Genomic DNA, 16546 nt, shown 5'->3' on the forward strand with positions numbered 1-16546 from the left:
GGGTTCAACTCTAAAACACCCATATGAAAAAGATCGGTTTACATTTTAATAATCAAATAAGTATGTGAACATAATAGGGGTGTCACGGTTCACAAACATTTCAGTTTGGTATGTACCCCGGTTTTTAGGTCGCGGTTCGGTACGTTTTCGGTACAGCAGAAAAAATTATCACAAAACATAAGATATATATATATATTTTTTAATTATTATTAAACTGTGAATAATGTATTCACTCAAATAAATACAAAATAAAATAAACATTAAGGTGCAGCATTTCGATGAACTGAAATAATCTGTATTTGAACTTTACTGTACTAGTACTCACAAAACATAAACTATTAATTTTGGATTTTTAATTATTATTAAACTGTGAATATTCACTCACAGATACAGCCAGGTAGCGCTTTGCTAACATGGCAACATAAGGATATTTGGCGTTTGTAATAGCTCTGGCTCGGTCTAAACTTTTTGCGAGTGGTGGAGGCTTAAATGCTAGTGGGAGTTGGGTTTGCACTTCAGTCTTTTTTATTTTGGTACCGGTGATATTCACATTCGGTGATGCCTTTTCAAATGAGTGTGCAAGTTTAATGTATTGCCAGCCGCGTAACCAATTTTAGTTGAACAATGCCGACAAACAGCTTTGATTCGGTCCACCTGTCTTTGTCCGTCATCCTTGTACGTAACTGCGATACCAAAATGTTCCCAAACTGGAGACTTCAATGATGCTGGAGGATTTTCGAGCTCAACTTTATCTGCGTTCGCCATTTCCTCAAATTACTGACTAAATTTGAACGCATCCCTGTGACCAGCTCTCATAGTATGCCTCTCGTCCAATGAAATGACTTGCTCGCTCTATGACGCGTTGAACCCAATGTGAGCAAATTACTCTGAATGCTGCAACGCAGCACCTGAGATTACTTCCAAAAAGTTGTTCACATTCTCAATTTTTTACGTTTAACTTTATATTCGTTCGGTACACATGTGTACCGAACCGAAGGGCCCGTACCGAATAATTTTGGTACGTGTACCGTTACACCCCTAGAACATAACCAATAACTTACCATAGCCAATAACAAATAAATGTAACTTTTTTTACCTAGTTAACATTTATTTAGTAATGCACATTTGTATTTCTCCAGTTTTAAATGATATTTTTGGTTGACTGTCCCTATAGTATGCCTATACATTGAAATTATTTCAAACCTGATTATCCCAATAATTATAAAGGAGTGCCTTTGAAATAAATTTGTGTTTACATAAATTGTGATCAAAACGTTTGTGACCCACTGAGATAACTTAGAGTAAAGTTATACTCTATCTAAACACTGAGAGAGTCCTTTACATCACTGAGCTGTAGTTATCAGCCTCTCAGTCTGTCAGGAGAGAGCTCCCCTCCACCTTTGTTGTAGAAACATCTTTTTCGTATATCCGTTAGCGCAGCTAGCACCAGGTGCTAATAACAACAGCGCCGGTACCTCGCTCCCACGCTCACTTGCACTTTGGCTGTGAGCTGCGGGCACCAGATAAGCCAACATCCCCCACTTTCATCACTTACAGCGCCCATCGTACAGGGCAAATTAAAAGTGTAACCGGGGTGAAAAGGGTGTTACATTTACTTAATTATGAATGTTGTTACATCAAGGCTGAAAATTAGGATGAGCACCAACGGTCAAAAATGTTTTTCCCCCTCCCAGAGCTGCCAGCGCAGCACCCCCTCAGATCTGGCACCCTTGGCGAACATCTATACCACCAATGCTAAGGACCGGCCCTGCATGAAAGTGAGCAAGGTCATTGGACAGACAAATGACAAAATAATTTAGGTTGCTTGGTTACTTTGAAGACTGTGTGAACCGGTCAATGCCATTGGGACCCCAAATATTTTTTTTAAATAAATAAATATCTTTAAAATAATTTTTTGCTTGGGCCCCTGGCCGGCTCTGAGCCCCGGTGCGTTGCTACAGCTGCACCGTCGATAGTTACGCCACTGGATAGAACCCACAACCTTCTGATCGGAGACCTCAATTTTTGGTGTCCAGCAATCTACAAAGCAAAAAGGCTCTAGACTTGCGTACTTTACTGTGTACGAGCACATACATCTGAAGGACATGTGTATTATTCTCAGAACATTTGGTGTCATTCTCTGTGGATTAATCCGTGAGTGATAGCAGCCGGCAGAAAGGCACTGACCCCAGGCGGACCAAAAAGGGTCTGTGTGGGAAAGACGTGGGTGGACATGGACCACTTCCTCTGCCGATCCCAGGGCACGGAGAGCCCCAGGAGCCCAGCTGGGGCTGCAGAGCAGATACGCAGCTTAGCAGAGACGGTGATATAAAACTACCATGTTAAAACTTGAAAAACGTCTGTAGCTACTGACATAAGACATCACTGGTCAGGATGTGTATCCGCCCTTGTTTTGCTATATTTACAGTATTATTACATTTTTCTTAATTACATATGAACATTTGTAAACACAATTTGTGTCCAGCAACAATTAAACATAATAATAAATGTGCATTTTTATATATATCATCAAATCTGTTTGTTTAGGCAACCTGGTGGTGTCACAGTTTATCTAAATAAAATAAAAACTACTTGAGGCTACTTCCTGTTAGAAATATCACCAACAACGACAAAAATGAGTACATGTTTATTCAACTGAAGAAAAAGGCACTTCTAAACAATACAAAAATACAGAATTCAAAATTATTATGTTTGGTGTCATTAAAATCAGTGCTGCATAATATCTATTCCATAAACCACATTAAGCTGACAATGCTTTGTTTGAGACTTTCAACATTCCAATTATTCCATACAATTTGAGCTTAGCATTTACAGCAGTTACTTCATAACACAATCCTATGCCTCGGTACAGTTTTTTGCCATGTGAGTTTTGAGGTTTTCCTGAGCATCTTCGTCTGTTTGGATGCTTTTTTGGGGTACACGTACCACATGACTACACCTGAGGGGTTGATGGAGAAGGTAAACTCTGTGGTGGTGTTCAGACCCGTCACTGTTGCGCCAGTAAACACATCATAGGCCTAAAAACAAGAGAGGATATTTAGACCTGAAATGGAAAATATAACTTATATTTGATTGTTATATATTTCACCAAATCATTGTTGAACCACTATAAAACAGATAGTAGTACGTTGTTAATTCAAGTGAGAAATGTCACTATTGCAAACAGCTTAGAGATACAAAAACAACGATAAAGAGTAAAACAATCTATACAATATTTCTCAACAAAATACAACATTTAAAAATGATAACTTCCAAAAAGAGTGGGAGAATCTTTACTGCAAATATATACATGTTTGCCTACAAATGCCAAAGGATTTCTCCATAATTCCGCAAAATGAATGAACTATCATAATTTTCCAAAGAATAATAAACTTTTTCTTTTTTTGAAAATAGAGATAATAGAGAACAAATAATTTCAGGACAAATATGATACATAGGATAAGACAAGAAAGGGTGTACGAACCTCATAGTTGCCCGCATCGTAGCTGAGTTTACCCAGAGAGCTGTGGTAGAGGTAGGGCATGTCTGTCCGTCGACTCAGGAACACGAGGGCACTGGCTGACTGAGACAGAGGCCTCCAGTAAACTTCAACATGACTCTTCTCCTGTGAGACAACACACACAGAAAATACAACATCTGAACCTGTTTTTTAGACAAGACACCCTGGTTGATTTTTCTGGGTGCCAAACTTTGACTGCAAATCCCTAAAGGTCCTCACACCTTTTGTTGTTCTACATCATTAACATCAGTGTATTATTGTGAACCGTGTATTATACGGCTTAGTTGAATACTCTATTCCAAATTTCAATTTGGACATTCAAGTGTTCTTAATTTTCACTAACATACCACTGCTAAGGAGAACTGACCGTTGCTAAGAAAGATAAAGGGTCTACAGCAGGGGTGCCCAACCTTTTTTGAATCGAGAGCTACTTTTAAAGTTGCCAGTCTGCCGAGATCTACCAGTCCAAATAGAGAGGCGTAGCCATTACTGACAGCCTATGCCAGGTAAATACACACTTCTACTTGTATAAAACTGACCTTTGTGCGATTAATACTTCATAAAATACTGCAGATCCTTTATCTTACCTCTTTCTAATCTACACACATACAAGTATGTAACTGAAGTTACACAACAGTGTTGTTGATACAGAGTTGGAGTTTATTCACACGTCACTACAGTGGGTAATGTTTAAGAAACATTAAACAGTGCTGCCACATATGACACAGGGAAAAAAGAAAAGACACTGAACCCTTTCTTTGCCATTATATAAAATAGTGTTGCTACAAAAGTATAAATTAGGCTTACTAATAAGACAACTCAGATCTGAAGCTACACAGGAATCTGCTGCCAACGTGCAATAAAAAAGACAACATTAATAGAATCAAACCCTTTTTTGTTGAATTTTTGTAGAGTATAAAAATAAATGCCTTTAAAATAGGATGCAAGCAACACTAGTTTCTTAACCTGAATTGATAATAGACTATAATCAATTTAAGTTTGCATTCTTATACCATTTTGTACAATAATTATAATGAATAAGTTCAAACAAACTAAAACTTACAGCTGATTAATAACGGTATCTAACTTGAAATTTTATTATATCAAAAACCTGTTGAAATGCTTCTGTTATTTTTTTACTGTCCCCCAAAAGCGCGTCGGCAGCCTCCAGGAATGCTTCTTTCACAACTTCGCCATGAAAGAAGACAGACAGGAAGTAAACACCAAAGGGAACAGCAGAAGAAAAAAGACAGGAAGTAAACAGTAACACCGTATGGGCTCCTGCAGTGTTTAAACTTTAAAGACTAGTTAATTAACTAGTCTTTAAAGTTTAAACAAAGAAAATGTGAACAGACTTGGACAGTTACAGAAAACCTGAATCAGTGCTGCTGTTATTTTAAGTTACTTTGCTGTTGCCACAGTTCCAGCCGTTGGTACACAATCTTTCTCAGCTGTAATATGATCATTTTGAAATCCATTAAATCATTTTTAATCAACATTGGGATTAAAATGGTCGGATTCATTAGTATGTAGCGGTGTAATAAGCGGGATAATGTGCAGAAGGGCGATCATTATTGAAATAAGAACACCCACCCCTTCGTGTCAGGATCACAGTGGTCTTTTTTCATTAAAGACCGCCCTTCTGCACATTATTCCTTACTAAGCCTTGTCATTATATATAATCCGATCTGTCTCAATAATGATATTGACCTGCAATAGGCGTCTTCCCTGGATTCCCATGGGGTCCTGGTTTATTGCAATAGCCATTTTGTTTTGCAGGATGGTCCTGGCGCTGTTGTCCAGGTTTCGAAGGTCATTGGACATGATGAGAGGTGCAGCCATTATAGCCCACAGAGCCATCTGAGAGCGGGCCTGGTCCACACTGAGACCGAAGTTTCCAATGATGAGCTGAGGACAGATATCAGAGGTATAAGGAGAGAACAACAATACAGTAAGGCAAAACATTTCGGCCACAAGGCAGTAAACTCATCTGTGAATGCATTCATTGTTTTAGCCTTGTTTTACGTACGACACAAGACTCGACTTCAACAGCGTTTTGAAAAGCACCATCTTCAATTTTAAAAAGCAACATCTTTCTGTGGTTAAAAGGCCTACACAGTGGAACATATTCCAGGATATGTTGCCTCATTATCAGTTTTGTAAAATCAATAATGAAAACAAACCCATCATACCATGTCAGGGTCATTCCACTGTCCAGGCCCCGCAGCCGGCTGCAGATCATCCTGGTTGTTGGAAAACCAATCAACAATACTAAGCACACTGTCCCATGAGTCCTGGATATCATAGTAATTCCTCCACAAGTGACAAATGTCACCAAGGAAAGTGTAGTTGACCTGGTAGGACCAAGGAAGTATAATTTACTTTAAAGCTGTGCACAAAAATATATTGTGCATTTTCCTAAAGAACGATGAAAAACCTATACCAATGCTTATCATTTGATCAAGAACAGTGAGTAAAGTTTACATTTTTTGTCTGTTTTTCATTTTATAGTTTAATTGCAGCAACTGCCTTTAGCATGTCTTTGTCAGAACATTGTCATGGTTCTATTCAAGTCCAAGTGACCCCACAGTTTGAGTTGACCATCATTGGAATGACACTCACATTAGGGGGAAGGCCTCCTACATAGACAGGCCAACTACAGGAGTATGCCATAGGTCTGCCTGTAGCATTCAAAGCCTTGGACATCAGAGGGTAGCCTGTGACACAAGAAAACACTTGCTTAGTGTACGATCTCTTGTGGCTTCTGTACTTTTAAGGTTTTCAAAGATTGCAGTCAATGCTATTCAATAGGTTAGTATGCTCTTACCTAGCATTTGTTCTACAGCATTTGAGGAACAGCCGTCAAACTTCAGATAGTCTACCCCCCAGCTAGCAAAGGTCTGGGCATCAATATCGATTTTATCCAGCGTGGTGCCAGGGTATCCCATACATGTGTGAGTGCCTATGTCTGCATAGATTCCCAGCTTCAGTCCACGGTCATGGATGTACTTAGCCAGTTGTGCTATGCCCCCTGGGAACCTGGAAGAAAGCAAGCACTCACATTGTACATTTTATTGAACAATGGAAGCTGATCATGTAGTGTACAATCAAGGCAACATTTTGCAAATCCAATATAAGCAAAGTAACCAAAATAGCTTACTTCCTGCTAGGTAATATTGCCATATTGTGCCAGTTTCAAATATAATGTGCTTTGAAGCCCATCTATTCTGCACACATGAGTCACCAAGCCCACTGTGCTCCAAGTGAGGGACCATGAAGCACATCCTAAGCTGCTGCCCAAAGGCACTTGGTGAAGGACGATAGTCAGGTCCTGAAGACGATTCCTGAAGCAATCAGTGCAGGAGTTGAGTTGGCAAAGTGGGTCAAATCTTCCAAGCATACCATCACCTTTATCAATGCTGGGTAGGAGCTGAAAGCCGCAACAAGAATATCTGTAGGCAACGTGACCTCTGGCATCTGCTGGTTGACCTTGAGCACATATTGAAGTTTCTAAACCATATCACAACCACCACCCTTCCACCGGGCATTGCCCTTATACTTGTTATGGGATTACTTTGGTTTTGGAGGTATATCCCCAGTACCTGCAGTCAAATGTACTTATTGTAAGTCGCTTTGGATAAAAGCGTCAGCTAAATGCAATGTAATAAAAATACTGATTTTGGTGTGTCCTTGGGCATCCCAGCTAGCAGTTTCTCACAACTTTGGCTAACGTTACCTACAGGTTCTAATAATGTTTTAAAGAAACGTTTGAATCTGATGTTCAAAGAACCTTTTGAGGATGTTTATTATTTCAAATAATGTTCCTATAAAGTTTAAGGTTAACTAAGACATAACGTTTTAACTGCAACATTCAGAGTGAATATATTAAATGCTTTGACAATAAATACATAAAAAAATGTAATCTGTGGAAGCCGTAGTGCTGTAAAAAGTACGACCAATCATTTTAGCCGGCCCAGCTAAAATAACTGGATGGCCTACCTGCCTGTCAGCCTTCCATCTGTGCACAAACTTATCTCGTGCCCTCATTGGTCATGTGCGCGTTCGTGTGTGTTGGAGGAGGGGCTCTGTAAGGAAGTAGCAGATTTTTTCCGGTTGTGAATTTTCAAATTCTAGCGCACTCGAGCTGGTTTCTCCAAAATTACCTGCCCCACCTTTAATGTAATATGTGACCCGCTCGAAATCAGTCGGAAGTCGCAACGGCTCATTTAAAAATAAACGTGGATTTACGTAAAAAACTATTTTTTCGGGGTTAGGGTGTTTTGTTTGATTTTAAACAAACAAAATCGTGGCTTTCAGAATATGAAACTTTTATTTCCAAAATCACACGATAAATACATTTTTGAAGCTTGTAAAGGGACGAAGACAGGCACCTCTCACTCGCAATCTGCTCTTCCGCAGCGCCACCCCCCCTCCCTCCGACTGACATTATGAATGTAAGAGTATAGTAGTCATAGATAACACGGCAGGGTCCGTTACAGGTTGTTTTCATCTGATTTCAAATAAACAAAGTCTTGGATTTCAGAATATTAAACTTGTTTCGGCAAATTCAGATGATAAATACAACTTTGAAGCTTGTAATAATAATTACAAGCGGAGAACGGAGTAACTTAACGTCACTGCAGGCATAACAACAGACGGTGTTTCTCGTGAGTGTTTTCCCCGGGAAACAAACACAATACACACAAACGCAAAATTACACAAACAAACACACACACATATACACACACACTCGTGAGCTTCCCCTCCAACGAAAATATCTTCCCTCCGTAGTATTTTGATCATTTGCTCCACTAATAATCAATCAGATCGATGGATTCCAGAGAAGAGAAAACTTTGAAGGCCTTTTTCTCAAAATGATGACTCTGTGACAGTCATTATATAATGTGACATATTTTGCTTAATATTTGGAGTACAAAAACAATCCTGATATCATTAGAAAGCTAGGAATATCCTCTTTCCAGCAGTGTATACAACTCAAAATGTGTCTTCAGGTCAATGCGACTGATTTCGATAGAGCAGGTCACATATGTTAACAAAGGTGGAACGTTTTGCCTGCAACATTCTAAGGATGTTTTTTGGACGTTGTTGAGGTAACACATTACAGATGTTCTTTTATAAAATATTCCCTCAATGTTACATGTTAACCAAAGAAGAATATTTTCAAAGCAACATTCAGAAAATGTTTTCAGGAGGTTATTATTTTTTTATAAAAACGTTCCTGTGATGGCAAATATTAACACGGTCATGGTCAACGTCAGATTTATTTCTAGAGCGCTTTAAAAAACAAACTTGTTGCATTTGTTTGAAAAGGATGTTTTACAAAATCCGATGTCACCATATTTTCCTTTTGAAAAAAACAAACAAGCACGTAATTCATGATAAGCTGTAAGCAGATATAGTTTGCTGTGGCATGTGTGAGTTCCCAGCTAGACATTTATGGTTCTAAAGTTTGGTTCCCAGAATGTTCTTCTGAAAGGTAGGATAACGTTCTGTTCAGGAATAGTAGGGCATAATGTTCTAACAATATTATCAAAAACATCTTAAGAAGGTTATCAAAAACATCTTAAGAAGGTTATCACCAAACATTTTAAGAATGTTTTTACGTTTTCAGCTGCAAGTGTTTTTGTTGTGTATGCACATGACTCTATTGTCATATTTAGTGTATCTTTATTTAACCAGGATAGCTCTCATTGAGATTAAAAATCTCTTTTTCAAGAGAGTCCTGGCCCAAGAATGGTAACGGCACAGTTTCAGACAGTTTTACAGTTACAGACAATTAAAAAAAACACACAATCACAACACAGTCATACACCAAGTATAGCCAAAGCATTTACAGACACAGCGGCCAGCTTCAAGGTCACTTAAAGTGGCTTTGAGTGTGTTTAATGAGACCAGCTCTCTGAGTTTCAGCTCAGTTTGAAGCAGGTTCCAAGCTTCAGGGGCAGCGTAACTGAACGCCCTTTTCCCAAGTTCAGTACGGACCTTTGGTACAGTTAAAAGGAAAAAAGGAAAAAGTTCTCGGAGCAAAGCCGATAAGATCCTGTGCATTTTCTATTGATGTACATCCTTAGATAAGGGGGAAGAGCACCAAGAATAGCCTTATATATAAGGATGTACCAATGTTTTAGTCTACGCGTGGTCAGGGAAGACCATCCAACACGAGTGTATAGATTGCAGTGGTGCGTCAAAGATTCGAGGTTTGTGATGAATCTCAGTGCACCGTGGTAGACGGTGTCCAGCGAGTGAAGGCACTGAGAAGATGCATTCATATAAACCACATCTCCATAATCCAGCACAGCCAGAAAGGTTGCAGACACTCTCTTTTTGGCCTCATAGGAAAAACAAGACTTGTTTCTAAAGAAAAACCCTAATTTTATTCTTAATTTTTTCAAGAGTTCCACAATGTGTGGTTTAAAAGAAAGCGAATTGTCAATTATAATTCCAAGATACTTATACTGCAACACAGATTCAATCTCCGTCCCCTGCAAGGTGGTGATAGGAGGAAGGTTCAAGACCTTGGGTTTTGCTTTCGAGAACATCATTAGCTTTGTCTTGGCAGCATTTAAAACAAGTTTCAAATCACACATGTTGGATTGTACAATGTTAAAAGCATTCTGGAGCTGACAAAGAGCCTGCTTCGGGGTGGACGCAGAACAATAAATAACTGTATCATCAGCATAAAAATGCAAATTTGCATTCAAAACATTGTTATTAAGACTGTTAATGTAAATAATAAATAACAATGGTCCTAAAACAGATCCCTGTGGCACACCCTTGGATACCTGAAGAGATGTTGAAGTTAAGCCTTCTGCCCGCACACACTGTGTTCTGCATGATAGATAGTTCTCGAACCAACAGACAGCCTTACCTGAAAGACCGATACTAACATGTCTTTGTAACAGTCAGGGTGGGGTTGTAACGGAATACATGTAACGGCGTTACGTAGTGAGAATACAAAAATTAAGTAACTGTATTCAGCTCGCGTTACATTTGAAAAATGAGTAATCTGATTACAGTTACTTTCGTAAACCTGAAGTGAATACATTTTGGATTACTTATTGCAATTATTGGTTGAAAGATTTCCTCACAACATTTAATATTCATTACTAAAGGTACAGCCGAATCATCACAGCGCACAAAACCTATTACCGCCTCAAATGGACCTAAAAAGGGAGCGTTTCAAAAAAAATTGCGGGTCCGCTCAGTGAAACAATAACAGCGAAACATGGAGGAACACAAGTCTGCGTTTAAATCATGTGTGTGTGTGTGTGTGTGTGTGTGTGTGTGTGTGTGTGTGTGTGTGTGTGTGTGTGTGTGTGTGGTTAAAACACATCAGCCACACCGCTCTTTAGCCTTTCTAATGATTCTGAAGGTAAACACAGTGAAGGCGGTGCGTGAAAGGCGGTGCGTGAAAGGCGGTGCGTGAAAGGCGGTGCGTGAAAGGCACTGCGCGCTCCTCTTCTCAGAGGCTGAGTTAACCCTCCCGCTGCCTCCTGGTGCTGCAGAGATTTCATGAAGTGAAGGAGGTTTTCCTTCTATAAAACAGCTGTGGGCAGCAGATACTGTGAGTGTCACGGACATGAATTCATAGATCAAGGCAGACTGGTGCACACACTCTCCTGTTTTGCCAATCCGGTGCTTAAACAAATATAGCTCTACACCCCTGGCCGACATGTCCTTAAAATGAAGTCTGAGTTCGAAATATATCTCAAATAATGTATGCACTGTAATTTCCCAAATAAACATAACAGTCTGCAATGAAATGGTTGTCTCCTGTGTGCTCCACTTCACTTCCTCCTTGGCGCACCGGTAACTATCTCGAAAATAAATAAATAAGTCGAGATAACGGACTTCATATCATTCATATGGAGTGGGGCCAGACTAATGTGAAAGAGCAAATGAAATGGCAGGACAGAAGGCGACACGCCCGTTCTAAGCCGTGTCCCTAACTCCTCACACCCCAAGCTGCATCCCCAAAAAGTGTGTTACATTGTTTCAGATGTGATGTTTCAGTTGTGCTCTTGATACGCCATTAAAACAGTAAAAACACGTTCAGTTTCCTTTTGCTTTTTGTGTCTCCTGTACACCAAAACATACCCATCTGTGATGGAAAAAGAAAGTAATCCCAAAGTAATCTGAATACAGTTAGTTACGTGTATTTTTTAAGACACGTAACTAACTGTATTCGGATTACTTTCAGAGCCATGTAATCAGTAACTGATTACATTTACAAAGTAACCCTCCCAACCCTGGTAACAGTAAGTTGGGGACTGGCTTCAGTAGAAGCTGCTGGGAACATACTGGTACTGAAGCCTTCCGAGTAAATCGCCAGAAGCGCCGACACCTCCTCATCACTCAACCGCTCCCATGTTTTCTTTTGTGTTGCCATAAGTTAGTCTCTCTCCGTTGGCGCGCTGGGCTAATGCTAATAATGCTAATGCGAGCAAATAAAATGGCGGCTTCACAAAAACTTTTCAGAGTTTTACGGGCCGTGGTTTGCAATTCGCCCAGCCAATCAGAAATTGGAACCTTTTACACCCCAGGAAAGTCCCTGCTCTCTAGCAGGGACTAAAAATGGGTGAAAAGGTTCGCAAAAAAAGTTCTAGTTCCAGATCTTTTTGGTGTGAACGCAAAATCCCAGGAACTATCAGAACTATTCCTGGGAAAGTACTCCGGTGTGAAAGCGCCTAATGGCATGGCCAATGGTGTCTGCAGACTTGTATATGTAAAGCATTTTGAGGGGGACAAGGACTGGAAAAGTGCTTTATAAATGCAGTTTGTCAAGAAGCAAGCTGTGCTCCTCAAGCTTACAGTCCAATTGGAAGATCGTCTTGAAGAGGTCTTTGAAAGGAAGCTCAAGTAAGCAAGACTGGTCAGAAACTGTCAGCAGGCTAGATGAAGAACGAGGTGTCTCCCAGTGGAGGATCAAGCTCGCATCCCATTCTTTGGTCAGAGCCCTCAGTGTGGCTTCAAGATGTGGCTAGGATGTGGACCTGTTAACTACATCAAAAGCCCCAATTGGGATGGCCGATTCGGTCTTTTGTAATACTAGATGAAACACAGACATGCTTAATCTCCAATAGAAAAAAGTAGACCAACCTGGAGGGTTCAGGTTGCAGCCTCCCTTGTTTGTCTCTCAGCCTGGACATCCAGCAGTCGTCTATGATTACATACTCATAGCCCAGCTCCTTCCAGCCATCCTCAGACAGCCGGTCAGCCATGTCTCTGAACAGACCCTCGCTGTGGACACCATGGACAGAGCAAAGGAAGATTTTTACAGATTTCAACTGAATATGGTGGAAGGTTTAGTAATTTAGTACTAAATTAAGTACTAATTACTAGTAACTTAGTAATTAGTTTAGTTAAAAGTTGGCCATTCATTAAGGACATTTTTCCACAGTAACTCCATTAACAAAGAGGCACAGACACAAATATGTTTTACTGTTCCTGGATTTTTTGGTTTATACATATCTCACGTTGCAATTTCCAGGAGGAAATTGGCTTAGTAATATCTGTATAAACTTGTTTAAAAGATTTTTTGTCACACCAATTAATTTGCAAAACACAATTTTCCTATGCTGTACATATTTGGTTCATAACTAAAACATTGTCCATCATTTACATTTAGAATCAGATTTAAATTGATTGTCTATTTTTTATTTTATTTGATTATTTAGGGTTATTTTGCTGTTGTAATATTTTACTAAACCCAAAATCTGTGTGTAACTTTTCAGATGTCATTCTGGGAAAGATGTTCAAGCGTTCAAAGTAAACGGCTTCAACAGCAAAGTTATGTCATAATGTACTATGTTCATTTTCAAAACTTTAGCACTCTTACTAATTGAAGGACATTTATTGGTGTGTACTTCAGTCATTTATCCTTAAATAAAAAAGCCTTCAATATATGTTCTCAGAATATCTGGAGTAATCCAGACATGTCCCTTTTGATCACACCTGATGCAGTTTTTTGGGTCATCTATACAGGCGATATCACAGCGAAAGCGTTCCCAGGCCATCCATCCCATTGGTGGAGTCTTCAGCAATCCATTGTCCAGGGCAACGGTCAGTGAGATCAGGGCAAGGAGCTGAGTTACCGCTAAGGGCCCCATTTCTAAAGAAAAAATGTAAATGTGCAAATTACAGATTTGAACATTTACTCACACACAGAATACACAATACATGTTTTTTTTTTTGACAAGGTAGTAATGATCTATGGTACTGTTTTTGATACATTTCAGTTTGAGTTTTACTGTTTTTTTTCCTATTGTGCAGAACGTTCAGAATTGACAGCTTGACTACTTGCAGTGCTTTAGCATCAAATAACATTTATCTGCTTTCATGACTTAGGCATTAACTGACACTGTAGGTTATTTTGCGATTTCTAATCAATGTTAAGTTCAACTACATTCAGTGTTGCATAGGTTATCATATACGTTTTTGTCTTGAACCTTTTTTTTATATGTAGCCTACACACAAAAACACAATTATTTACACTTCTGAAAAGCCATGTTTGAAATAACATGATCCTACCTGTGTAGCTGAAGCTTCAGCTTGCTGTTGTGAACTCTCCGTGTGTGTGTGTTTTGTTGCTGCAGCATATGACTGCTCTCTCTACTTTCTGGATTTTCCCCTGAGCTGCAACACTTATCTCTTCCTGGTAAGGTTAGCTAAGTGTCATGTGACTGCTCAATGTCACATGATAGAACAGGAAACAGGCTTACACTAGTGTTGTGGAGGCATACGTTGCATATTGTTTTATTTCCATACTTTTGTTGTTTTTTAATCATTTGTATTTTTGTATTTTTCCTTTATATCACATGTATCCTGCAGTCAGTATGATGCAGGTGTTGCTTTAATGCTTTAATATCAATGGTTGAAATTAAATATCAGTGCTTTCTAAGGGACTTCTCACAAACAAGTGACCATAAAGTCCATGCTTTTCATCAAGTTAATATGTATATACTTAAATAACACATGACACTAGTCTACACTAAGAAAGAGGTTTGTTGGGAACATCTAAAGATAATTTTATCAGTAACTTGAAATTAATTATCTCTTCAGACGACACAGGAGATGGTGAGGATTACATTCCTTTGTATATTACAGTTGGGTTTTCCTTTTCCTCCCCTGTAGCTGGAGGTGCAGACATGCGGCCGTTCACCTGGAAAAACAGGTTTTGCAGCATGCACATGTGATTACTTGTCTTTATATGCCATTTGTTTAAAAATAACTCCCATGCATTTCATATGAGAGAATGTATTTAATTTGCACAGAGAGCTTATCCTCCTGGGAACCGAGGGGGAAAAAAGTGTTTTCCTTTAAAGTCCAATCTTATTTTCTTTCTACCTATTTAAATTGCAAAACATCTTGCAATTTAGACTTTTTTGATTTGATTTTTATTTTTAATTTTACAGTATGTCCACTGTCGAGGACGTCAAGACCATTTTAGTTTGAAAAGACAGCCAACATTAACAGATAGACTATGTAACGTATTATGGTTATAGAGTGATATTAATACAATAATACATTCACCTTTATTTTAAATATAAATAAGTAATTGATCTGAACATTGCTGTTTATTTGGTGACTAAAAAACTAGTTTGGTTTTTGGTGAATCTTTCCAGATCTTCAAAGACTTTGTAGTCAATGTACTGGGAAAAGTACTAAATTGGACTCCAGTCTGCACGGGCTATAGCAGGGGTATGCAACTAAAATTCAACGAGGTCCAGTTAGAGAAAATGTCCCCATGCAAAGGTCCGGAACATCAAAATGTCTAACATGTTTTATGAATTAGTGTGATATATATTGAAGTAGCCTGTAGCTGTATCAACGTCTGCATGTAATCAACAACTGACTGCCAATCAAATAAAGAAAGTACAATTAAAAAACAACTATTTATTGTCTATTAACATTGAACTATACAGATATGGGTCATTCCAGAATTGGAGGACAATTTAGACATCGACACTTTTGAAAAATGAACTTTTTATTTGATATATTTTTGTTATGTAATTGAGAAAAACACGTATTAAACCATCAGAAAAAAAGTGATTGGCCCAGCTCAGGCATCAAAGGTATAGTTTTTATTAGATGTTTTATTGGTTGTGTGCCATGCTTTGTTCAACCCTGTTACCAATACTCATTAAACTGAAAATATTGTTAAATAAAATCCTTTTCTATTATGTAAAGAAAGTCACATTCAAGTTAAATACTCATGTTATTTTAAATCTGTCTTGCCCAACTTTTCAATAGTCACATGTTTGTTTTTACACATTTCTGTATTTAATTAAAAATATTTGCTCAAATACATTATATATACAATTACTCAAACTATTAAAAGGACAATAGTTGTAACCCTTGGGTGCTGAGAAAATAATTTAAGGTTATTTTAATAGAAAATCATATAGTAACAGGGTTGAAATTAGAGTAACAGGGTTGAATGTCTACATTGCTTTTGATTTATAGATCATGACATAAATGTGACAAATAAATACTCAGGATCACAGAAACGTTGTTTGATCATATTTTGTAGATATCTTTTAATAAAAGATGAACAGGATGAGAATCAATGATAAACATCAAACATGTCAACACAACAACAAACTTCATATTTCATATACAAATATTCATTGGCAAATGTATAAACGGGCTGTTTGCCAAGTTTTAAACAGATGAGATTGTTCTCACTCATCATGTTGCCTGGGAACAGATTTACTATGTAACATTGATTTATTTAATTAATTTATTAATGTTCAGGGCTAAAATGTGTCATTTAAATTCTTTAGACGTTTAATTGATGCAGTTTTACTGATTAATGTTACATGTTCTAGTGTAAACAGATAATTAACATTGGCTGATAACATTGTTGCTTCTTAAGATATTATTATATTATTTCATTTCATTTAGCTGATGCTTTTATCCAGAACGACCTGCAATAAGTAAAATACATTCTCTAATCACAGCATTGGAATAAAAAAATGTTTTGTCCACTTATCAGAAAAAAAA

At 38.3% G+C, this 16546-nt stretch overlaps 1 protein-coding gene across 1 annotated transcript; it reads right to left on the reverse strand.

The window, feature by feature from the left end:
- Nucleotides 1-2632: 2632 nt before the first annotated feature.
- Nucleotides 2633-14204, reverse strand: LOC117460966 (alpha-N-acetylgalactosaminidase-like). Its single transcript, XM_034102626.2, has 9 exons — nt 14072-14204; nt 13496-13652; nt 12641-12781; nt 6348-6559; nt 6143-6237; nt 5713-5874; nt 5231-5428; nt 3485-3625; nt 2633-3038 (listed from the first exon to the last, which is right to left on the reverse strand). The coding sequence occupies exons 2-9, from the start codon at nt 13648-13650 to the stop codon at nt 2844-2846; spliced, it is 1299 nt and encodes a 432-aa protein (XP_033958517.1). The 5' UTR covers nt 13651-13652; nt 14072-14204; the 3' UTR covers nt 2633-2843.
- Between the last annotated feature and the right edge of the window lie 2342 nt (nt 14205-16546).

Source organism: Pseudochaenichthys georgianus, chromosome 16 (genome assembly GCF_902827115.2).
Source record: "Pseudochaenichthys georgianus chromosome 16, fPseGeo1.2, whole genome shotgun sequence".
Taxonomy (NCBI): Eukaryota; Metazoa; Chordata; class Actinopteri; order Perciformes; family Channichthyidae; genus Pseudochaenichthys; species Pseudochaenichthys georgianus.

What these genes read in the sequence shown, in the direction of transcription:
- LOC117460966 (XM_034102626.2), bottom strand. Translation starts at nt 13,650, where the DNA reads ATGGGGCCCTTAGCGGTAACTCAGCTCCTTGCCCTGATCTCACTGACC. An exon ending in AGTGGAATGACCCTGACATG is followed by an intron (nt 5,429 to 5,712) that starts GTATGATGGGTT and finishes ATCTGTCCTCAG; the next exon opens with CTCATCATTGGAAACTTCGG. An exon ending in AGGGAAGACGCCTATTGCAG is followed by an intron (nt 3,626 to 5,230) that starts GTCAATATCATT and finishes GTTGTCTCACAG; the next exon opens with GAGAAGAGTCATGTTGAAGT.